This window comes from Amblyomma americanum, chromosome 2 (assembly GCF_052857255.1).
Source record: "Amblyomma americanum isolate KBUSLIRL-KWMA chromosome 2, ASM5285725v1, whole genome shotgun sequence".
NCBI classification, from domain to species: domain Eukaryota; kingdom Metazoa; phylum Arthropoda; class Arachnida; order Ixodida; family Ixodidae; genus Amblyomma; species Amblyomma americanum.
The window spans coordinates 149762994-149787805 of record NC_135498.1 but is presented as its reverse complement, the minus strand read 5'-3'; the positions used below and the strand labels follow the sequence as shown (position 1 = coordinate 149787805).

General features: G+C 44.9%; 1 protein-coding gene across 2 annotated transcripts in view; it reads left to right on the top strand.

Annotated features, from left to right (window-relative positions):
* The window catches only part of LOC144121900 (monocarboxylate transporter 12-like), a 37082-nt gene extending 13868 nt beyond the window's left edge, over positions 1–23214 (top strand). The window contains exons 3-5 of one of the 2 annotated variants that reach the window (XM_077655343.1): positions 10379–10522; positions 12381–13448; positions 16349–23214. In XM_077655343.1, the coding sequence (XP_077511469.1) occupies positions 10379–10522; positions 12381–13448; positions 16349–16536 (1400 nt within the window). In that variant the 3' untranslated portion in view covers positions 16537–23214. The remainder of the gene's footprint in view (positions 1–10378; positions 10523–12380; positions 13449–16348) is intronic. The other variant, XM_077655344.1, reaches the window with a different exon arrangement.
* Positions 23215–24812: the final 1598 nt, after the last annotated feature.

Below are 24812 nucleotides of genomic sequence, written 5' to 3'. Positions count from 1 at the left end.
ACTGCGCGGTCCTCCAGCACCTCTGTTGAGGTGATGGATACAACACCCACTCCGCCTCCATTACAGCGGCGGAACAGCTCTCTTGAGCGAAAAAAAAGACAGGCCCCTCATAACGGGCCCACCACATAAGTAAATCCCCTTTCATTTTCTCTCAAAAACACAAGCATGGCTTTTTTAATTCAAAGGAATTGCAGAGGACTTATGCGGAATTATAGTGACATAACACATATTTTAGGGTCAATGTTACCCATAGTTTTATGTCTTCAGGAGACCAATCTTGGTCCACAACATGTGCATATCCTGAAACATTATCAAACTTTTAGACGCGATCGCGAGCAGGCAAATCGACTCTCAGGAGGCGTCGCAATTGTCGTCCAAAGCGGCGTCCCTGCTCGAGAAATCAAGCTCAATACAAAACTTGAGGCGGTTGCAGTCAGCATCGTCAGCTATAAAACACTAACAATCTGTTCCGTATACATTCCTCCACATTTTACATTAACAGTCACTCCCCTTTTTTGGGGAAGCGAGCGCTGCGACTCTAGGGGGCAAACAATCGAAGATTTTATCCTCTCAAATAACATTTGTCTTTTAAATACAGGAAAAGCAACTTATTGTTGCCCAAGCTCGGCAAAAATGAGCTTTCTCGAATTAGCTTTCGCATCACCATCGCTTTTTAACGGTTTTTAATGGGATGTTTTAAATGACCCTCTGGGAAGTGATCACCTACCTATTATCATCAGCCTCTCATCGTCTACTGCAGTCATCCCCACGAAACCACGGCGCTGGAAACTTCACCTCGCCGACTGGTCACTTTTTACAGCAAGTGCCACACTAGAAAAAGAATTTTGTGAAGATCTCAGCATAGACGAAATTAATGGAAAGTTTACTACATGCATAATATCGGTCGCTACACTAGCCATACCACAAACAACAGGACTCGTACACAAAAAACATAAAGTATGGTGGACACAATAATGCACATTGGCAAAAAAACAACAAAATAAAGCTTGGGGCTCTCTGCGTCGGTATCCCACAGCGGAGAACTTGATTGCCTTTAGGAGGGCCAAGGCCAGAGCGCGATTCGTTCGGAGAAATGCCGAGAAATCCTCGTAGCAGAAATATGTGTCCTGAATAAACAGCTCAATAACCTCAAAAAAAAATGTGGGAAAAGGCTCGAAGATTCAGTAGTGACCATACCCCTTTCACACTTCCTCTATTGACTACACCCGGGACACAAACATCATTAGAAGAACAGGCCAACAAACTAGGTGAGCATTTTGCTGAATTTTCCAGTTCGTCCAATTACACAAACACGTTCCAGAAGTACAAAGCAATAGCAGAAAAACAAAAACTTCCATTTGCAGCAGGTATGCACGAGGACTACAATCAACCCATCACACTCCAGGAATTGATTAGGGTATTACCTTCTGGTAAAAAGACAGTAACAGGCCCAGATAATGTGCATTACGTTATGCTTGCCCATCTGTCTGAGGCTGCCGTGCAGGCATTGTTGAAATTTTTTAACAAAATATGGACAACTGGGAACATACCTGAGGAGTGGAAGAAACCAATAATAGTACCTTTTCTGAAACCCGGAAAACAATCAACAAATCCTAACAATTACAGACCGATAGCCCTCACCGGCTGCATCGCTAAATCTTTCGAAAGCATAATAAACTTTACACTGACCTTCACACTTGAATCTCGTCGACTCTTAGATTTACATCAATATGGATTTCAGAAAGCATGCTCGACCACTGATCACCTTGTCCGCCTAGAAAACACCATCCGGGAGGCGTTCATCCACAAACAGCACTGTATCGTGGTCTTCTCCGATTTGTAGAAGGCCTATGATACCGCGTGGAAGTTCGGCATCCTCCATGACCTAGCAGAGCTAGAGATTCGAGGCAGGATGCTGAACTGCTTGAACAACTTCCTGACTTACTGCACATTCAGAGTCCGGCTGGGAGAAACTCTATCAATGACATTCACCCAAGAGAATGGCGTACCCCAGGGATGCATTTTAAGTACGACACTCTTTATAGTAAAAATGAATTCTTTGGCCAAAGTAATACCTAAGTCCGTAATGTATTCAGTTTATGTAGATGACATACAGATAGCATACACTTCTTCCAACATACTGTCCTGCGAGAGACAAATACAAATCACACTAAATAAACTGGCTGCTTGGGCAGAGAAAAATGGATTCAAGTTTTCCCCTCAAAAAACAGTAGTTGTTTTGTTTTCATTACGACGAGGCCTACAGGTCGATCCCAATCTGTGCTTGAATCAAACCACACTGCCAGTCAAACAGGAACATAAATTTTTAGGCGTCACTTTTGACAAGAAACTTACATTTCTGTCACACATTAACAACCTGAGAAAGAAAGCATTCCAAGCCCTCAATGTATTAAAGGTACTCTCGCGAAAACGGTGGGGGTCCGATAGAGCATGCCTATTGCAAATATATCGCTCTTTGGTGCGCTCCAAGCTGGACTACGGGTGTGTGGTATATGGTTCGGCAAGAGCATCCTACTTGAAGCGACTGGACCCTGTTCATAATCTTGGTTTGCGCCTATCAACTGGAGCATATAGAACATCCCCGGTAAATAGTCTTTACGTTGAAGCTAATGAGCCCACACTAAAGGATAGAAGAGTCACACTAACATGCACGTACATCCTAAAAACCCGTTCTCTCCCCAAACATCTCTGTTTTCCCATTGTTACCAAGTGCCCATCTAGGAGATTATTCAATAATAAACCACATTTTATCAGGCCACTAATATTGCGCTTTGAAGATAAATGTGAAGACTTAGCAGTGCTGGACGCCCTACCTAATATTGCACAAAGACATATCTACCACCATGGTACAGCCTTCCTTCGGTGTGTGACTTCACACCGACACACGTAAACAAAGAGAAAATACCACACGAGCACATACTGCAAGAGTTCTTTGCACTACAAGAAAAATATAACACTTACACTGAATTTTACACTGATGGCTCAAAAACAAAGTCATGTCGGAAGTGCAGCAATTCAAGGAACAACTGAAAAAATGATACGATTGCCACAGTATGCATCGGTATTTACTGCGGAGTGTTATGCCATCTTCGTCGCTGTAGAACAAATAGTAAAACAAAACATAAAAAATAGCATCATTTACACCGATTCACTGAGTATGCTAAAAGCGCTGCATTCTACAAACGCTGCTGAACCCATAATAGGAAAAATCATACATAACATAGTTAAAATTACAGAGCAAAAATATAACATTATATTCTGCTGGGTCCCAAGTCATGTTGGAATTTTAGGTAACGAGAGAGCAGATGCTTGCGCAGCACAAGCTAGAATCGGCCATATAAAACAAGTTAACATACCACAGAGGGAGTTTTCTAAATTACTGCACAGTAAACTCAGGAATAAGTGGAAGATTGCATGGGACGAACAAACAACACATTACATTCTATAAAACCTGTTTTGGGAGAATGGAGATCATGTACACATCAGGAGCGTTCCATAGAAGTTATTTTGTGTCGACTACGCATTGGACACACACACCTTACTCACAACTTCTTACTGACAAAAAAAGACAAACCTCTCTGCGAAATGTGTGGCGATGAACTCAAGGTAAACCACATTTTAATTGTATGCAAAAAACTGGAACAACTGAGGAAAAATTATTTCACAACATTGTACAATGAATACATCCCACTACACCCCATGTTACATTTAGGAGATCAAGCACTGGTTGATTTTTCAACCATTTTTAAATTTCTCAGAAAAGCCAATGTTTTATACAAACTTTAGATATAAAAAGCGTAACCTTTAACAAAAGCTCTAACCGTGTGTTTGGCGCATCATAGCCTCAGTTGCTTTTGCGCCAATAAAATCAATATAACTAACTAACTAACAAGCAAGATATGGTCATAAGTTAAACACCTACGCCAATATACTTATTCAGTGCCGTTGTGTTTTATTTATATATAAACCGGAGAGTCCTTGACGGAAGATAGATCAACACTTTGATCTTTGTGCTCCTCACGGACCGCTATCCGTAGTCATTCTGAGACGCATGGCATCGAAATTATTCCGGAGCCCTCCACTACGGCACCTCTTTCTTCCTTTCTTCTTTCACTCCCTCCTTTATCCCTTCCCTTACGGCGCCGTTCAGGTGTCCAACGACATATGAGACAGATACTGCGCCATTTCCTTTCCCCAAAAACCAACCAACCATCCATGTCAGCGTTTGAATTAGTTTAGAGGGGGTTGTAAACTTAGTTGATAGAATGGGAGCCTGGCAGTGTATTAACATGTGTACCTGAAAGATAGTTCTATAATCACGAAATCTTGATGCATTATTACAAAGTGTGTGAACAATAGTCCTAATTATGTGCCCGCTGCTACCGAATCAATCATCCACGGATCTCTCTTCTCTAATATCACAAGTTCAAGGAAAGAGCGACTGAATAGTGAAAAAAATAATTTATTTATCCACCCTCTGTTAAAGAGGCATTACAGAGGGGATTGATTACAAGGTAAAACAAGGTGAATATAAATGCAGGGAATCGTTATAAAAAGAAGTTGAATTTAAATTGAAAATTGGTTTGGGGGGAAAGGAAATGGCGCAGTACCTGTCTCACATATCGGCAGACACCTGAACCGCGCCGTAAGGGAAGGGATAAAGGAGGGAGTGAAAGAAGAAAGGAAGAATGAGCTCCCGTAATGGAGGGCTCCGGAATAATTTCGACCACCTGGGGATCTTTAACGTGCACTGACATCGCACAGCACACGGGCGCCTTAGCGTTTCGCCTCCATCGAAACGCAGCCGCCGCGGTCGGGTTCGAACAAGAACTGCGGATCAGTAGCCGAGCGCCTTAACCACTGAGACACCGCGGCGGGTAAAAGAAGTTTCTCCTTTATACAGAATTTGTTAATTAACTACGACAAATTCGGTTATATTCAATTGGCACAGTTTCAGCAGGAATATGGTTCCATTCACTGGGTGTAAGATGAATGAATGACTGAAGTTTTTTTGTTGCAAAATCAACCGATTTTGCGAATGTGATCATTTCGATGCGAACATTACAATGGTTCAATAATTACCTCGCTGCAGAGTACGGAATGGCGAAAAAGTTTATGAAATATGGTAAGCGCGAAATTTTAAGACGAGACTATTACCTTCTCGCCGCAAAATTTCGCGCTTGCTTCAAAGTTTCCTTGCGTTTCAGTCGATTGAAGCGCAGGGCAACTTTTATTGGCGGCTGTACTGGCTGTTCGGTGTAGTTGGAAAGAATTAAGCGCGAGCAGTTAGTTTGAACGAGTTTTTTAGGTTGGCGTGACCAGGATTCCATACTGAAGACGCCTATTGGGGTTCAGGTTGCATTAGTGTTTTAAAAGTAGTTGTTGAGCGGAGCATACAGCGTGGGGAAAATTACGGCGAAGATAACATAGCATGACAATATAATTATGCACTTTGTGCTGGATAAGTTATTTGCTATATAAATACTGATGTACTCGTAGAAGTTATTTACTGAGGTACTGAGGTAGGAGTTATTTATTGAGGTACTCGTAGCAATGTTATTTAGTTGTAAGTCGGGGTTCCGGAATTGGTTCGGGACACACGCATGACTTCACATTTGTTAGTAATCATTTTCATTTCGAATGTATTAGACACGTACTCTGCAGCGGTTGCATTTTTTTAGGAGAATAGCAGCATCATTATTATTAGGCAATTCACAAAAATAAGATTCATTTGCTAGAAAAAAGTAATATTAGAGGTTATTGTAGAGGAAATATTATTTATACGGATAAGGAATGCAAATTGCCCTCTAACAGGTCATTTCTAAACACCAGTGCGCACATTCGTAAGCGGGGAATTATTTGTTGAAAAATTTATTCCATTTTAAAAGAGTGCAATACTTAACTGTTTTACATTGTGATGTAGAAGATGATGGGATGCATTAACGAGCGCTTTAAAGTGCCCTAAAATAATGCAGTCAGCATGTGACGAATGGTTTAAATTGTGGGGTAGTTTGTGCTTGAAGGCATCGTTTCGTATGAATATTATTTTCTAAATCCGTGCTTTGCACAGCTAAAACATAAATTAGATTGCATGGAGTTAACTAATTAAAAATGACATGTTCTAATGGTTCGCAGCAGTTACTGGCGATAAAAAAATGGATGGGTGGTTCTCAGGATTAGCTTTATTGACAAATTTTTGAAATAGAGCCACCTTCCCTGTTTTACAAGATATAATAAGTGACGATGCATCAAGCGGCTGTTTAAACAACCTTTTCAGGGTAACTGAATTAAAGACGTATGTTTTAAAAACTTGGCCTTTATGCAGTCATTACCAGCACATGGGTGAATAGGAATGTTACCGCTTAGCGATATCAATAATTTTTACTGTTACATTCTCGGAATGAATTCGTGCTTTTGAGTGAACAAAGTATAACTCTGAAAGTACTTTTTCATTGTTAGCTAAGGAGTTGAGACTTTCTGCAGTTTTTGTAACCTACGTAATCAAAGGTAGCGCATTCCTGAGATTATAAGGAGGATTAAAGCTGAGGTGCTGTGCCGTGTTAATTTCTGGCCTTTTAGACAGCAACTAATTACTTATTTTATAGAAATCCTTTTTTAATACAGTCGAACCTTGTTATAACAAAACGGTTTATAGCAAAATGATATACAATAAAGGAAAGGCTATTCCCCTTGGAAGCTGTGTCTACACGGGCTATAAAGAGGCTACGGCTATAACGAAGTAATCTCCGGGCTTCTTCAGCTTCGTTATATCGAGGTTCAACGGCAATTACGTTAGCCAGAGTTTCGGTTTACGAATGAACTAAAATAACGCACCACCGGCACATGCGATTACAAGAGTAGTCAAACAATCGAGTAAATCATTTGCAAACAGAAATAAACAGAGGGACCACTACTAAACCTTGTTGTGCACTCATTGATACCCGCAGAAGGCCTGAATTGCTTCAGCATCTACAATTTCACTTTACGTATGGCTGCTTAAGTAACTTTTAAAGAATTTAAGAACCATACTTGTAATAATAAGGCCATGATTTGATGCAGAATGGAATCATACACCATATCAAACGCTTTTAATGACTAAATGTACGGCAACCGCAGTGAAAACATTATCAAGGGCCTCCATATTCATTTTATACAAGAGCAGTAAAGCAGTAGGTGTTGACATATTTTTCGCGGACCGTGGTGGGTATTGTAACGACTGTCAGTTTTGCTTAATAACTGCTTAATACGAGTGGCTAACAATTTTTCGGAGTATTAATGCAGTTCAGAACAGAAATCGGTTTATAATTTCGTATTCATGCCAGACCTATCGACGTTGGAGGCTGACTTGGCGCGGCAGAAGATGGTGTAAAATGTCTGGTAGAAAAAAAAAACAAAATGAGTTCGACAAGTGCATATAAACCTAGTGAACGCACAACTCTGTGTCCGGGTAGAAGGTATGAAGGCGCCACTAAAAAAAATGGCGGTGGTTTAGCTCTGGTTAAACCTGGACTGACGCGATAGCTACAGCTGGCCGGGTGGAACTTGCTCAGTTGAAGTGCAAAGTCAGTCTTTCGCCGCTCCGTTTCGCTGGGCGTTCCTTCTTCATCTTCGTCACACTTGACACGGCGCATGCGCACAGCTGTTGCAGCTCGGTTTCGCCGGCCCGCCAGCAGCAGCAGCTGCTCCGTACCACGGGCTGCTCGCCTGACCAACCACGTGACGAACCACGTTATCAGCCACAGCGCCGCGCCGACGGCAGCTTCTCCGCCCCACGTGGCCAACCACGTGACAGCGTGGCGGACGATGCAGCCACAGGGTGGCGGTGCCGCCATGCTGAAGGCTCGAAACGCTACCGTAATTTAGCTATCGCTACAAAACACTTGCACGAGTAAAATATGTTAGGCTTGCACGAACCATGTTTCCTGTGCGGCCGAAAAAAAATGCACCATACACGAGCGACACTGTCTAGCGCAGACCGGAAACCACCTTTATTCATTTATCCACTCATCAATATATGGGGAGCGTAGATCACATGAAAAACACGAGCCATCTAATACTGAACCTTGTAAAGCAAGACAAGCCTGAGCACGACATTTCTTCCTCTATCCACTCCGCGAGAGGAATGCACGCCGGCATGACCACAAGGTGACGTAGCAGAAAAGGCTAGAATAAAAGCTTTAAAATTTTCACCCGAGGGAAAGTGACCAAGTCAGTGCGGTATCAAGGACAGCGTTCTGAACCATGAGTTACTCAAACGCCGTATCTGAGCAATAAAACACATTGGAAAAAGGAGCTCAAGAAGATATCTGAGGAAAGTCGGCATCCAAAACAAAAAAGTAGAAACACTAGAACGTTGAATTCAGTAAAATGATAAAATAGAAACATGAGCAACAGTAGAGCCCTGGGATCAAAGCATGATCGAAGTAATAGTCATATAAAAGCACCAAAAAAGTAAATAACAGCGAGAGAAAGGAGACGTCAAAACAAGGTACATGAAAGAAAAAGCCGAGAACTTAGTGAAGGCTTAAGGCAACGACCGACACAAGCAGGCACAGCCAAGCACTTCTATTGCGTCGTCCGTTTGGACGTTATTTGCATTACCGCACACTGCGGATTCCCCAAGAGGCCGCTCCCCCGCTTGCATGGCTGGGGTCTGCGCAACTTGCATAACCTAAAACAGGAAACATTCTTCACGAAACATTCTTCAGATATCCCTCTCCCAATTCTCGGATTAGCGTTCCCGTTGTCTGGCGCAAAGAGGCTTAAATTTGCGGTACTGGCACATGACTGCAATGGTGGCCCCCTGTAGGGAGACAGCTGCCCATTCCATCTTATGTACAGCTTTAGTGAACATTTAGTGGCATTCAAGTCACTGTTAATTACTAATCACTCCGCTCTGCTGTCGGCCCATCTCATGTGGTTGATTTTGCACTCATAATAGCTATCGGGAACGGCTTGCGGTGCAATTTTTCCTTCACCTCAGCGCTACTTATTCATAAACTGATCGAGGTGACACGTCTGCTTCAGTGGCATTTAAACTGAAGCAGGCGTAGGCTTACTGGAAGACCTCTTTTTTTTTGCACTTGCTCCTCCTTCCCTCCCTTAGCCGCACACGCGCGCTAGTCATATTTTTAAAAAGCTAAAACCTGATCGCTGATAGGCTCCTGTGCTTGAACATGTCTGGGAAAATAGTTCAGATCACAGTGAATTTGCTTTAGAAACACGAAGGTGTTAGTGAGGTGCGTGCTGTCGAGCAAACAGTGAAAATGGCTGAAATAAACGTAGTGTGTAGCCCTACGTTTCCCTGAGTTTCGGCATCAACTCCTGGTCGTACTTGCCCTTTAGGCATGGTGCAGAGGCGTGCTCACGCAGCTCTGAGCCCGTCATAATTGCCTGAAATAGACGGGAAGCGTTACGAACAGACAAATTGAAACTTCTATTTTTTACGAGGCCTTGAAGGCTCATGTAGGCTGTGCCGTTCAGCATCCATTTTAGAGAGAAGAAAAGGCAAAATCAGGGTAGCCAGTACTCATAATCCACCCAGACAATACGATCATTTACAGGGGGCGAGTGAACACACCACATGTGCTTGCAAAACATGGCGACAGCATTTTTTTTTAAATGGACTTTTACCTCAGTGACGTTCGCCATAGCTTAGCTGTATATTGCTCTTTAACCCGCTTTGCGTTCAATCAAAATTGCCGATTGGGCGAGTTGGTGGGACATGATTCGAAATGACCAGCGCGGAAACAGACGGGAACACGAGAACAAAAAACACTGACGACAGGACTGAAATAAACACTTGTTCTGTCGTCACTGTTTTTTATTATCGTGTCCCTGTCTGTTTCCGCGCTGGTCACTTCGAATCATGCCTCTTAGCGCTACACCCCCTGCGGGTGCGAAGAAGTGATCGGGACGGCCCTGCAGCAAACCTTTCTCACTAGAGCGGCCGAACTCCGCCCCACGTGTTTTGCCCTGGCGAGAAAGCGACCACGTGTTTTTACAAAATGATGCGCTTGGAGTAGATTGTTAAATGGAACCCTAGGCCCCGCTAAAAATCGTTTCTCTATTTAAAAACTGTTCAGCTCCTCTTTGCAAGTAACAAAGTAATGCACTAAAGTTGAGGGCTATCGTAGTGGCAGTAAAATGATTGTTTGTGCAAAGGTAATGTGGGTGTAATCGCTGCGTGAAATCACAGCTGCTGCTGCTGCTGCTGTTGAGCCCTGTTTCTTTATTCTGTACTAAAGCAGGGCTCCTTTATACACCCTGCCTATTCATCGACGCAATAATTGTTCGTATGCTTGTCACAGCGATACCGAATAAAATACTACTCCGTGTACTCCTCGCGTCCATGCAGGGTTCCCTGTAGCTCTTCTTGGCCAAAGACTGGACGTCTTCCAGATTGCGGTCGCTGGCAGCGTGCTGGTCTGGGCTGGCCTTGCACTGGCATCCTTAGCTGGTAGCATCTTCTGGATGAGCGTGACGTTTGGTGTCGTGCACGGTAAGCCACAACGATGTTAAGAAGTGAAATTAGTGAAGGGAAATAGTTAAAAGGAAGCATTAGAAGTGCTGGTTGCTTTTCTCGGATCGAAACTTCTTTTCGCCAAGCCTAGTTGCTTTGTTGCCAAGCATGCATTACAGATGTCTTCAAAATGTGTTTTCTTCGAGCCTGTTCTGTGACACCAACTTCACGAGCCCATTCTGTGAACATCAGACGTGTGGACCTGCCAAAAGGTTCTTTAAGCGGCATCTAATGAACTTAAGAATTTCCTGCCCTTTCATGTCATCTCTGTGCCCTACCAAGAGTAGCTGAATTATGACGAGAAGCTTAATCTGTACTACAGCTTTAAAACACCGCTAGAAGCCTTAACGACTATGGCGCTAAACATAGGCTGTAGCTACACTTATAAACATCGAAGGTAAAATGTTATTCATCGTGTTTGTCTACAAAGACAATAGTAAACCGTATCTACATTCATATGTTAAATAATGCTGGTAATTTTAAAGCAGAGTTTTAAAGCTCTCCGTAATTCTTGTTTACTATAGCCCCTTTCCACATAGATCTGCAGTGGCTACGTACCTAACGTCAACATACCTCCACTGCGAGTCGGCACCACTTACGCAGCCGCTCGACAGCGCAAGCGGCGGTAGGCGTCTCCATTCCCTGGGAGAGCCCTTGTTCCTTTACGTCTCGCAACGAGTTGAACCATAACAACTGTACTACCAGTGCAGGATTTTTCGTTGTGGTGGAGTTGTATCGAATATGACACCACTGAAAGTATTGTTTTCTGAACTGAGAAACAATTTTGTGCATGCGCCACAAGCGATCTCAGTACATAAGCTACCGATGTAAGTTCCGCTCCAGGCTCTGTTTTATTTTTTCTTTCTTGAAATAAAGCGTAATTTATTCACTATTAGAGCAGAATCAGTTTAGTGAAAGGCAATATCCATCGCATTTCAGGTGTCACATGCATCACAGTTTCTTCCTAACAATTCTCAGTTTCGCAATTAAGGATCGCTCAGTTAGTTCACGTACTCCAAAAAAATTACATTTTCAGCTATATAGCAACAGTGACATCTTTCTGCCTCGTTACTTTGTATAGTAAAACGAGAAAAAGCAAAGGGAGGTTCCCGAAACTCACCGCATAAATTTAGACATACTCGTAAAAAAAAAAGTGTGCGTTGTGCGCGGTTCTCAGCCCTGGGAAATCAAATGCGCATGAGGAGGAAAATTATAAGTGATGAGAGAGATGAAATTGCATTACCATCCCTTTTGTAGCTAAATGGCTATGTGTACTGGTCCTTGTGAATTGAAGGAGGAGAGTTTGGTAACTATTTGAAATGTTTATTCGCGAAAAGAAAACTGAAAGTGAGCCGTATTTTCTCTCGTTGTCATCGCGGCTAATTTGATTCTGGGAAGCGAGTGTGGTTTTAAAGATACTGGCAACTCTTATGCGCATTTTCACGGTGGTTTTTCGTCTAAGAACAATATTTGATGTTAGCATAAAAGCGAACTTATGTGGCTTCGAATGAAGCAGTGCGCCTGTCTTGTTGAGTTCTCAAGAATACAAGTACTGCTAATATTCCCTAGTTTTATCATTCAAGAGGTGTTTTTTTTTTCTTCAGAGCACAAAGATTCTACCTCCTATCAATGTCGCATATAATTTTTAATTAAGCAAGCCCCGGTAGAATATCGTAACCCTTGATCGCTCAAATTAATTCATATCGTACAGAGCTCATCAAGCTAAAAGCTCCGTCATGGCAACAGTTTCCTAAGTGCAGCTTATGCCTACCTGATAAAGTTAAGAATCGTTAAAAAACTACAAAACGTTCTGATACCACTACCTGGTTCTATACAGGTGGCGGCGTGGGCCTGGTGTTGGTGTCCTTGGACAGGATACTGATGTTCTACTTTGACCGATATCGGGGCGTTGCAAACGGGCTCAAGTGCGCCGGCTGTTCAGTATCATCGTTCGCTTTCGTGCACCTCCTTTCGGCGGTTCACAAAACATGGGGGTTCAACACAACACTACTGATGTTCGCTGTTGCATCGACGCTGACCACCGTCTTTTGCTGCATGCTGCAGCGGCGAGAGGCAGACCACAGACTTTGCGCTCGGAAGGAAGACGGTGACAGCAACAGTGTTTGCTTGTTCAACTCCACAAGTTCGTCCTGCGTTAGGGCTGCTTCGGAACGCAGCTGCAAGGAAGTTCGGTCATTGGTTGATGGTGACAGAGCCGAACGCGTTTTACTCTTTGAAAACAGCTCTTCTCTTGATGTGAGTTCTGATTCAAATTACTGCGATGGCAAAGGGGCACCTATGGAGAAAAGAGTACGACGCCATTCGTGGTCGGTGCTTGAACACGCGGAAGCTTGCAAAAACCTATGTTTTCAAAAGCCCCACCTGCTACTTAAGTCACACAGCTCCAACGCAAGCACTAGGTTTTTTCGAGACCTCGCCCACCTCTTCATTCAGTTCAAGGACTCGACATTCATGGGCCTCATGGTGTCTTCTGTGGCTGCCTGCTTCGCGCTGTTTATCTTCGTGGAAACCGTCGTAGACTACGCTTTAGACAAAGGCGCGTCGCGGGCGCAAGCAGAGTGGAATATCGCGCTCTATTCAGCGGCATCATTGGTTGGTGCACTCGCAGTTCCCGCCATTGCAGACAGAAGGTACGTGAGTCGATGGACTCTCGTTAGGCTGGGGTATTTCTGGCTGGCTGCATCTCTTTTTTGGCTCTCATGTGCCAAGTCACCGCTCGAGTACTCGCTGGCAGTGGCGTCCACCAGTGTCGTCGCTGGAGCCATTATGAACCTGAGAATCGTGCTCCTGGCCGACTACCTTCCGGACATGCTTTTCACACTTAGTCTGGGACTCTCTGGTGCAATCTTCGCGCCAATCGCCCTTTACTGCCCAAGAATCATTGGTAAGTTTGTGGGTCTTCAAGTGCTGTTTGGAAGCAGATATTTTGTGCAAAATGCAATAAATTGCAACTGATGACATCGTATAAGGAATAGCGGCAAATTGCAAAGCGATATGGCGGTTGAACTTATGAGAAATTTAAACCATCATTTGCTTCTACTGTACATCTTTCGTAACCAAAAGTGCCCCACCTGCTCAGCTATTGGGAAAGGTTCCAACTTCCACAGCATCAGCAGCTGTACAGAGCTGGTCTTTTAGCCGCGGAAAAACATGGCGCGATTTAGCGTGGTTAGACCCAATGTGAATTAGGTGAGCTAGAACTTCTGTTTCGGTTCGAGGCACTGTTTTCAAGGTCAAGTAGACTTCTGACAAAATCGGCGAAATCGAATTTAACCTCCGTTTTAGGAATGACGTCATAGTGTTTAGAGGTTAATGCCCATATTTGAGTAATTTGTGACTCTCTAATCTGCATTCACTGATCTCTTCTTAAGTTTCAAGCCACCTGATTATATCCACCATTCGAAGGGTTCAATTTGTTTTTCTTTTTGCAATTATCCTTCCGTTCTTTGATTTCAGTCGTCACTCCCTGAATTACTCTCACAGCCACACTTTTGTAGTTTATGACTTGGTTTGGTTTGTAGGGATTTAACGTCCCAAAACGACTCAGGCTATGAGTGACTATGTCCAGCAAATATGTCCCGCATACGGGACATATTTGCTGGGAATACTTGCCAAGGGCCGGCAAGCCGTTGTTGAATTACAAGTCACATCATTCTAAAACAGTAAAAACAGGAATTTTTGTCTCATCGTTGTTTTCTGCTTTGTCCAAATCTTGAGAACATTTGATCAATCAGAGCTTCAACGAACAGGCTAAAAGATTAAGAGGAGTAGGGTACCCGAATGCCATCTTGTTGGACTGCAGCAAGATAGCCAAAAAACTTAAGACTTCAGCTGGTGTGCCTGGGTCAGACAGAGAGAAAGAAAGGAAGAAGGTTGCAGTTCTCCCGTATGTGCACCGCCTTTCGCATAACCTGAAAACAGTGGCGAACAGGTATAAAATAGGGGTTGTCTTTTCAGCTCCTAAAAGACTTAAAAGGTTATGTGCTAAGGTGGAAAGACAGGCTGAAAAACAATATGAATCCCAAAGTACCTGTGGAATTAAACATAAAACGAAGTATGTTCCATGCTCAGAAGGAGTTGTTTATAATTTTTTTTTCTTGCGGACAAGTATATATTGGCCAGACAGGTCGTTGTATTAACACGCGCCTAACTGAGCATGCTAATATATTGGAGGCTAACAAACCTACGAATCTAGTTGATCATGTCAAAGACCGTAAATCTTGCATCCCTTCTTTTCATCACTACGATGTTTTGTACAATCACCGAACGCAGATAACTAAGGAGACTATGGAGGCGTTCTATATGAAGAAAAAAACTAGATTGTGCGTTAGCAGCCCATCGGTTTGCCTGCATGATAGTAAAGTTCCGTTCCTCGATCCCACTTAGGTACACGTTTGTTTGCTTTCTTATCTTGTTTGATTGCGCTGTTCATATTCCTGGTTTCCTGTGAGTAAACCTTCTGTTGTGAGTAGAGCTGGTCCTGTTGTTTTCTTCACTTGTCCCCGTCTTTTGCGCTATTTTCCCTTAAGTATGTATCACCAACTCGCCCGTCTTGCCATTGTCTATATTTTTACGTTTCAAACCTGCAATCGAGCTATTTACTCTTCGCAGTTTCGAAGTTCGAAGTGTACTTCTTTTTGTGGAAAATGCATCAAAGGTATGCACAGGAGGAGGTATACAAAGCCTTATTCTGCACTGGGCCCGATTCTTGTGCACAATAAACAGATAATGAAAATGTCGGTTAGCACAGGCAGCACGGCGGACAGCTATTGTTTCTTCCAAAAGTAAAAATAATTTTGAATACATTTCAGAATGCCAACAAAAAATGCCAGAGCTGTATATTAGCACCAGCTACAAGGAATAAAAAAAGACAGGAGGATACAATGATTTTCGCTGAAAAATAAAGCATAGAACAAAATGTACGACAGAAATGGATTGAAAGACTTAGGCATCTATCTCCAGAATACAGAATTGATCCATCTGTTTACAGCAATCAACCAGAATATTTCACATCAAAATATTGGAACATAACGCATATCTTCCATAGAATTAGTTACATTCGCATTTTCTGCAAAAGAACCAGGTCCAGTGCAGTTTCTCTGTCGCCTCCTCCTGTACCTTTTGATACGCTTTCAACAAAAAAAAGTGCACTTCGAAACTGAGAAGAGTAAATAGCTCCACTGCAGGTTGAAAGCGTTCAAAATTATAAAATATAGTTACCGGGAACTATTGTTTTTGCAACAGCTATTAAGAAGATTCAAATTTTATAGTAGTATTAAGCCTGTAGATGTTTAACAACCTCACCACGAGGGGTGAAGTGTTGTGCAACGAACTGTGCGACAGATAAGCAATTTCTCAATTTTGATGCACTCGCTTGGTACTAATAAATTACTTTCTATGAGTCATGATCTTTTTAATGTTTACGTAGGCTAGCGGTTTAAGGAATACTGGAAATTTATTCAGAGAGCTCCGTGTTTAAATGCACGTTCTCGTTATACATACCAAGTTCAAATACTCTTAGAAATGAGTTATCATGTAGACACCGTAAGCTGTAAGACACTGACACCAGGGGCATAGTACGTGACGAAAGTACAAGTTCGTTCTCGTTCTGCTGTTTCCACTCACCGCTTCAGAGCAAATTGCAAGCACACGAAAGAATGTAAGAAACGCATTTATTAATATTGGCCACCTTCTTTTGTTTTCAGCGCTGCTGCCGATAAAAAGTTAAGCCGCTGCTCACCAAATGACCTTAAACTTACACAATTTTTTATTCTACTGTTTCAGGCTACTACCGTGACAACGGCGGATCGTACGACAACCTCTACAGAGTTCTTGGATTCATCCAAGCGTGCGTCGGCAGTGCTTTGCTCGGAGTGCTCTATTCTGGAAAAGGCGCAGATGCAGTGAAAGAAACGAGTGGCTGCGCGGCACCTTTAAAAATGAACCACGACAGTTGTACACTTATTGCGTGATCCAGCATGTTGAGCTACGTACCGCGCTCGGGCTTCGGACGGTGCTTGCCTTGTAAATAGCCTCTTTTCTGGTTTTGTTATTGTAGCCCAAATATTACTTATCAGCGGCACCACTGTCATCGTAGTAGTGCCAAGCTTCCCCAAGAAATCTTCAGTGAACGCGAAAGCTGTCTTCATACTGTGTGATAACGTAACTTTTAGCGATATTTATGAATGATCTCCTGCTGGACCCATAAATTTTATCATGATTCAAAAAGTACAATTTTTTAACGCTGTAGAAATAATTACTCATCAAGTTTATTGCGTGAATAAGTGTATTGTCACTTTTTGAGTGAGCGCAGCTTCGAAGACAGTGTTCACTAATTTTTTGCACATTTCAGACCTTTGTCACTTCCGATTTTCGAGTCCTGCCATTAAGTATGTGCGCCATGGTGGAACAGGCGGGGCAAACATCATATAAATTTTGCTCTTCAAATAGGTTCTCTCAAGAAAGAGTGGAGACTGCAGCAGGAGAGCTCTACGCTACCTAAGCTACCACGTTGCACAGAACTCTGGTATTTTAATCGTTTCACAGTAGCAGTTATTAACGCCATGCTTAGTTTAATGCAATGCGAGGAACCCATTTCAGGGGGACATACCAACAGCGGACGTTTGATATTAAGAGTTTGTTTTCAGAAAGCTATTTCCAGCACTGCTAGAATTTCGTCATTGAAAGGCGATGAACTTTTGATAATGGTTGATGTCTTCTAAGCAAATGCTCCAGTTGGCGAAGCTGCGCTCGAAAAAGCCACCCTGCAGCGCTGCGTGCCGTTTAGCTTCGAAGGAAGAGCAGAAATTCATCCATGAAATGGTCAAAGCGCGACACGTGCTAATATTAGTCATAGAACTAATGCGCACAAGAATTTAATCAAAGATGTCGCTCTGAACTGCTTCCAATGAGCGCGATATTTGCAAGCAGTCAGTTTTACTTGTCAGTGTTTTCCGCGGTTATATGTGTTTCAACTTTTAACCTGCAGCTGACTGACGTGCTGCTTTCTTATCTGCGATTCTCTAATTGCAGTATTTAAGCAATAGTCCTTGGAGGGTGGTGAAATCACATCATCATTATACCCGTAAATATTGAGCCAGGTGGGGTCCACAGTTATTTCAGAATCCGAGATCACCGTCGGGCGTAATTATGGGGCGTAGTTATGACAGCGCGACGCAGCACTGAGGGCTAAAATAAAATGACAGCAAGCAACCTTATGACCAGCAGAGGCGTAATGCGTGACTATACCATGTACCTTGTTTATGGTCGCTCACCTGCAAAGTGCATTTAGACCCACTCTTCAATTTTGAAGCCTTCAGGTGCCTGAAAAATTCGTAAAACGCCTAGGAAATCTCCACCTATCTGCTCCGTTACCATGATTAAAGTTTGAAAATAAAATAATGGCCCCAGGCAAAGCCCGTTCTTTTCTCTTCTACCGTGTAACAAGAAACTTTCTTAAGAACATAAGAATAAAAATATTAAATATTCGTGGTGCTCTAAAGATTAACTCGGCGATTTAAGTAAGCGTATGATTTAGGCATTGAATGCTATATGCCAGTTGTATTTGCTTATTTACCACCCAGCGCAATATCGAATTATATTTTCACTTCGTGGTGACGGCAGTGCAGGCAGTGAGGACGACAGCGAAAGGCTTCCGAAATAAACAGTTTATTTAGGCAGACCAACGCCCACAAAGAACTGAAGGGCTCGGAGGCGGCGAAAGCAACAAGCGTGCTCGGCGATCGTCGAGCAGAATGCCAGCGGCTCTCGGCTGCGCTCAATTTAAAAGTTACAAACAATACGAGATACAGCGCGCAAAGTAACGGCAACAGTCTGGAACTACGTAGAATTGGCTCCAACTGTGTGCGATCAATCTAGATAAATCTTTTGGCGACTTGCATCACAAACAGAGCGGTGAAGCCGTGTGCCGGCACCCTTGAAAAAGGAACAAACATTAGAAAGCTATGCGCCATTACGCCCCCCTTTAAGAAGTATCGACCAGATTCTTTAGAACGAAAACAAATGTCGGCAAAAATAAACAACGCGAGTCCGAAAACAATCATTGGAAATGCAGTCACTGTGTCCATTAGCAGGCGTTATGAAGCTGCAGGCGCACAACATTTAGGACAACTTACGGTCGTGCACGGTGCCGCTGAGGCGCCATCACTCCTTCGGGGCTACTTTGTATTCAAGCTCTCCAAGTCTACGAACGATTTTGTACGGGCCGAAGTAGCGGCATAAAAGCTTGTTACTCAGTCCGTAGCGTGACTGGAGGTCCACACCCGTACACCGTCACTCGCCTTGTAATCCGCGTGTCTTCGGCGCAGGTTGCAGCGTTAGGCGTTGGTGCGCTTTTGGGCTTCAGTGCACAGGCAGGCCAGGCGTCGTGCTTCTTCCGGACGCTGTTGTTAGGCGGCTATATCGAAGTTACATTCTTCGCCAAAGTTGGACATCGTGGCGTCGAGCGTGGTTGTGACATCCCTCCCATAGACGAGCCTAACGGCGCCATCGTGGTGGTGTCTTGCACGGCGGTGTTTTAACGAAGACGACGTAAGGTAGGATGACGTCCGAAGTCTCGTGTTCAGCATCGACATAACAGGCAACCATGGCTGTTATGGTCTTGTTCAGGCGCTCAGTAATGCCGCTGGTCTGCGGATAGTACGCAGGGTCCTCCGGTGGCTTGTTTCACTTTAGTGCAGGATGGCTTGCGTCAGTTCCGCTGTTAACGCTGTTGTTTTGTCCGTGATGAGCACTTAGGGCGTGCCCTGTTGCAGAAGTATGTATTCCACGAACAATTTGGCGAGTTCTGCTGCTCTTCCGTTCGGCAGGGCTTTTGGTTCAGCGTAGCAGATAAGGTAGTAGGAGGCTACAATGATGCACTTGTTTCCAGACCTTGACTTCGGAAAAGGGTCAAGCAGGATTATGCCGATCTGCTGGAAGGGACTTTACGGGGGTTCAATGAGGTCCAGGAATCCTGCTGGTCGGGTGGTGGTCTTCTTTGGTTGCTGACAATCTCGACCAGGTTTAAGACAGTTTTAAGTCCTGGCCAATAACACTTCGAAGGTGCGGCACTAGGTCATAAAGCTTAACGGAACTCGATATTGCCTCACTCGAATGATGGGGACCCGAACGCTGCGTCTCTCACTCTGCTCACCATCCGACCTCCTAGTTTACTTTTACACACTATAGGCGACTGACCATGGTTGCATCAGCCGCTCGTCCAGGGGGGGGGGGGGGGGGGGGGGCGGCACTGATCAACTGATCAGCAGCGGTCCGCGCTGGCCCGGACAAGAGGCCCGGACACGTTTAGACAGGGCGCCGCCGGGCTCTGAGCAGCAAGACTAGCTTTAGCTAGGCCTATGAGCTCGGCGCCTGGCTGCAACGTGATACCATTGGTACGAACTTTTGCCGAAATAGCTCTGGCACAACATCTCTCAAGTTTTTCTAAATCCTAGAATGAACTCAAACTTAGTTTTACGTAATTTTTTGCCACCACTGTGTGCACTGGTAATAGGAATATACATATTGTCGTAGGCAGCTGCTAGTTCTTAAGCACCGTCCACACCGGCTTCACATCGAAGCAGGTGAGCCCTAGCAGCGCCTACTGAGCAGTGCGCTTTCAGCACGCCTGGGAGTGGCACGTCTTAACAGCAAACGCGTCACTTGCGTGGGTGCAATGTATTCTCGCCTCTAGGTCACAGATATGCTTATCTATTTGCATATTTATATATCGAATTATCTATATATATATCCAACTTTTTTGCGATCTGCTTCGAGTTCTATACATATCATAGTTCGACCGATTAAAGGGACACTGAGGAGAAACTGAAGGTTACTTGAATCGATAGAATACCAGACCCTAGCCATAAAAGGAACACTCTGCACTTGTAAATTAGAAAATAAGTTCTAAAATACAGGTATCACCGCCCTTGCAAAGTCACGCAAGTAGAAGCGCGACGACGAAGTCCCACAAATACCACGGACTTCAGAGGCTCACGAGAGTTCATGATTACGCGTGTGCCTATCGAAGTAAGACTTTTTAAAACCACTAGTATGCTTTTATCACACAAGGAAGAGTGAAAAAAGACAACCTGAATGTTGGAAGCCAAAGAACACCAATATTTAGCTGCTGTGCGTGTGGCCAGATTAATTTTGTTAGGTATTTTTTGTGTATCCTTCGTGCCTATAAGCGCTTTCCGTATCCGCGTTGTTTCGTTTTTGGGGTGCCTCAGTTAAAAAGTGCGGAGCAGCAGGACTCCAAGTGCCCCTATAAGTCCACCTCGGGCGAAATTCCTGCCTTGGCAAGCACCTGCGACGTTTTGGATGCGTGAACATTAGAGGAGACGTGTCGCGGAGAAACTCTCTAAATTTAATAATTAATTTACTTTAACAATCTTATAAACAGACGCCAGTATAGCTCTGAGGTTACGCTTTCGTATTTGATAGCTCTACATACAGAGGAAAGAAGCACCCTAGAGACCGGCACATCACTAGGTGAAATTGTAGCCATGGAGAATTAAAGGCCAATTCATTTACGTATGACGGCTCATAGAGCCACCATTAGAGTGCTCAGAGGGTGAAAGGAATAGATAGAAGAGAGCTTGGCTTCAAGAAGCCGGCTGCGTGGCGCAACACTCACTCTTCAGATTTCCCTGGTCCCTGCATTTTTTTCTACAGCAACTTTTGATGTGGCCTACATTTCTGGAATCTCCCGTTGACCGTCTGGAGGTAAAAGGGAAGCACCTTAAATTGGTCGCGAAGCGAAGGAGCGAAGCGGAAGAAAACCGGACTGCATCCTCGAGCACTCACGTGACTCGGCCAGCACTGTCATACTGGATGCTTTGCGAACATTCAAAGTAGGAATATAAACCCAAGGAATATTATATGCGCGAGTTGCCACGTGCAAAGGAATGCCTAGAACGTACTGGAACGCGCCTTGCTACTTACGTGTTGCCATGAGGAGTGGTCTTTTGTCACTTTGATCTCCCCCCCCCCCCCCCCCCCGCCACTGCTCTCTGAGCATGGGCAGCGTAGCTATAACGACGGAGACGAGGCTTAAAATGTCGTCGGCTACCCACGGCGCTGCGGCCCCAGAGCCGTTCAAGGCACTAGCGCGCAGCAAAGTTACATCACGTGCTTGAGGATTGAGTCTGCGGGCCGTGTGCCAAGTTTCGTCCGTTACCAGCATTGTACCTCGTCGTGGCGGACATCGTGTGAACGGCATCTGAACAATAAATGCTTAGAAGACATTTCTTGAATTTAAAGAAGCAAGAAAACATGTGGACAGCATGTGAGCCTTCTCGCGACGCGTTTGTGCGCCTGAACAGCGGGACCTCACCTCCATCAACGTCACTTTCCGAGCTGAGCACTCTTACAGAATAAAAGGTTCGTGCATGCCAATTATCACGGCTGGATGTGTCTTGACATTGTGTTTTCGTCGGCGAGTCAGCTTCTAAAGCATGCGCTAAAATAAGGATACGGCGTGAACCGTTAACGGCTTTTAAGGTATCAAGTGAGTCAGTCAAGGCTACTATCGCGCTGAAAACTAATGTCAGCTCGCAGCGCGTGGCTTGCGCAATTATTGGCGCAGCCACGAATCGCTAGCATTTGTATAGGGAAGATATGAAATTGCGCTCCTTGCAGAGCGCGGACGTGGTATTCGTGCTCAGTGGGTGCCCGGCCTCTGCGGCATAGGAGGCAACGAGGAGGTCGACGACGTCGCCACCGCCGCACATTTGCTTCTTAGCGACGTTCCGCTCGCCCTGGAAGATGTCCGCGTGGTGGTCCATGATCACTTCCGTCAAAAAAACAGATCGCGCAAGGAGAGCGCATCTCCGTCGTCGGCGCGTGCTCATTGTCGCGCCTCCAGCGTCGGATGATCCCTCGAAAGCACGTCGGCCACGTATGCCCGGTGAAAAACGGATGCGTCACGGATTTTCGCTCAGCGACGCGTGCAATGACTGTGATGAGGTAATGTGCCGCTTTCGCAAAGCACCGTCGCGAGAAGCTCGCGGCGTACAGTTCATCATCCCGTACGGTCTCAAACTGCTCCTTTGGGCAAGCAGCAGTGCGCGCACCCGTGACAGAACAGTGGTGAGCCTCAGTTTATCCATGGGGCGGGCGGGCTTGACGTCCTGTTTTCTAATCGCCAAGTGGTGCGCGGGTGACATGAACGCTTTGCGTATGCTGCTTCGGGCGATATTATACCGAGCCCCTGACCCTTGCTTCTTGTGCAGTATGCCGTGCGCACGATTAATTAGCAACAGGGCGCCACGTACGCGTGGCTTCGTATATATAGTGTATTTTAATTTTGCGTAAATATGGGCAGTGGTCGCTGGCAGTCGCTTATATTTTGAACAGTGTCTCGCGCGCGAGCAGTGCAAGCTACAGCAGCTGATGGAATTTTTAAATACAGAACATACTCTCTCCATTATTTTCTGGCTATCGCTCTCCCCTGTACATCTCCTTGCTACCTTCTTTTCCATTTCATTTCCGCCAGGCGCTGGTCTGCTACTTAAGTTATCAGATAGCAATTCCCGCGGCTGCCAACAATATTTCCTCTAATTTAGTATTTTCTTTCCATAAACCGCTACTACCAGCGCGTGGTGCTGGAGGGGAACGGCGGAGAGCTTGCTTTTGCCTTCGCAGAGAAACACAAAAGAAAATAAAATGCATATGAGAACAGAAAAACTCGCGCGCCGAAGGGCCGAGAAGTGGCAGGACACTGTGTAGGCCTTAATGGAAGCTGTTGTGTTTGCAAAGCCATCCATGCTATCCGCAACGTTCGCCCTACGTGCACAACAATGCGCCGAGCCCAGTCTCCGTCGCTATAGCAACGCTGCGCATGCGCTTTGAGCAGTGGGAGTGATATCAAGTGATAAAAACATCTTCCGATGTCACGCCCGTTTAAGTACGATAAAAGGACCGGACATGACTTATTTAGTAGACGAAACTATTTCTGCGTTTTGCGCGGGGGTAGAAGCCACGACGGCATAGCCAGTCGCCAGCGCGGCTAAAAACCATACCAATTAGCTATCGGTGCAAAGGAGCGAACAATGCGACGAACGGTATTTGTGTGCACGAGTGTCGTCTGTGACCGCGGTGACAATAATGCAGCGAGTGGCGGGCGGTTTTAGTGGACTCGACTGCCACCGTGCTTCTTCAGAATCTATAATGCGGCAGCGGTTTAAATGGGTAGTTTCAACCAATAAGGGACAAACGATTGGAAGTCTGCGAAGTACTTTCTTGGGTTGTAACCAGGGCGGGTTCTGGCTGCACTGCTGCTGCTATGACCGTAAGCTGCTGGTGAACATGTTTACTGGAGAAAGTGAAAAGGATAATCGTTCATCCTTGGCATGTTATCGCGTGAAGGAGCGTTGGGAGAAAAGGCTTGGGGGGAATATAAGATATTGAGATAATGAGGATGTTAAAACAGGCCCTACAGCTTTATCCGTCGGATGACTTCTGACAGCGAATCGAGGACCAGCTTTCGGTGAGGTCTGGAGGTCATTTCGGTAAGAACCACCCTTCACAGTTGCCTAGCCTGGGAACCTTGCTTGCAGCTGCTCCACGCCACATCTGAAGGTCCTTGCATCCTCTTATGAGGTGTTTGCTGCCGACAGGCGTGTCCTGAGAACAGTGCATTCAGGTTGGCATATAAGCGCTCTCTTAGTTTCTTGTTTCTTCATTTTCTCTGATGCGGGCGAGGAGCGCTGGGGTTATGGCCGGTCATGTCTGGTGCCGGCGAAAGATGGCCGAGCCTGAGCGGCTGTACGCTGAAGGAATGAGGTAGGCCACTTCTGAAAGCTGGCTGCAAAGAAAACCCGTCGCTCTGCAAGTGCGATGACCTGTGCTTTTTCAGCTTCATCATGTCTTCGATGTTATCGATCGAGGAGGTGCTAAGTTCTTCCTGTGGACTGGGCCTGCACTGAACGCCATGAGGGGGATGCTAGATAAGAGCAGCTGCCATGTCTCTACATGTTCCAAATCGTTGCAAGGGATTCCCTGATGTTCCGGTATCCATACAATGGTTAAATTCATCCTTCTGTGTGGCAGGATTCTGTCGGGGGTCTTAATTCGCTCAGTCATTCGGCTAAGGTCGTGTCTGGAGGTGCACGTTCGTATTGCTTCTTGGGACTCTGTGGAATTACATACATGCCCTTCCTCATTAACGGGGCTAATAGCATTTTCAACAGCATAAACTGTGAGAGCGCGTCAATGTTTCTTGGCGCCACGAATTTTAGAAGTT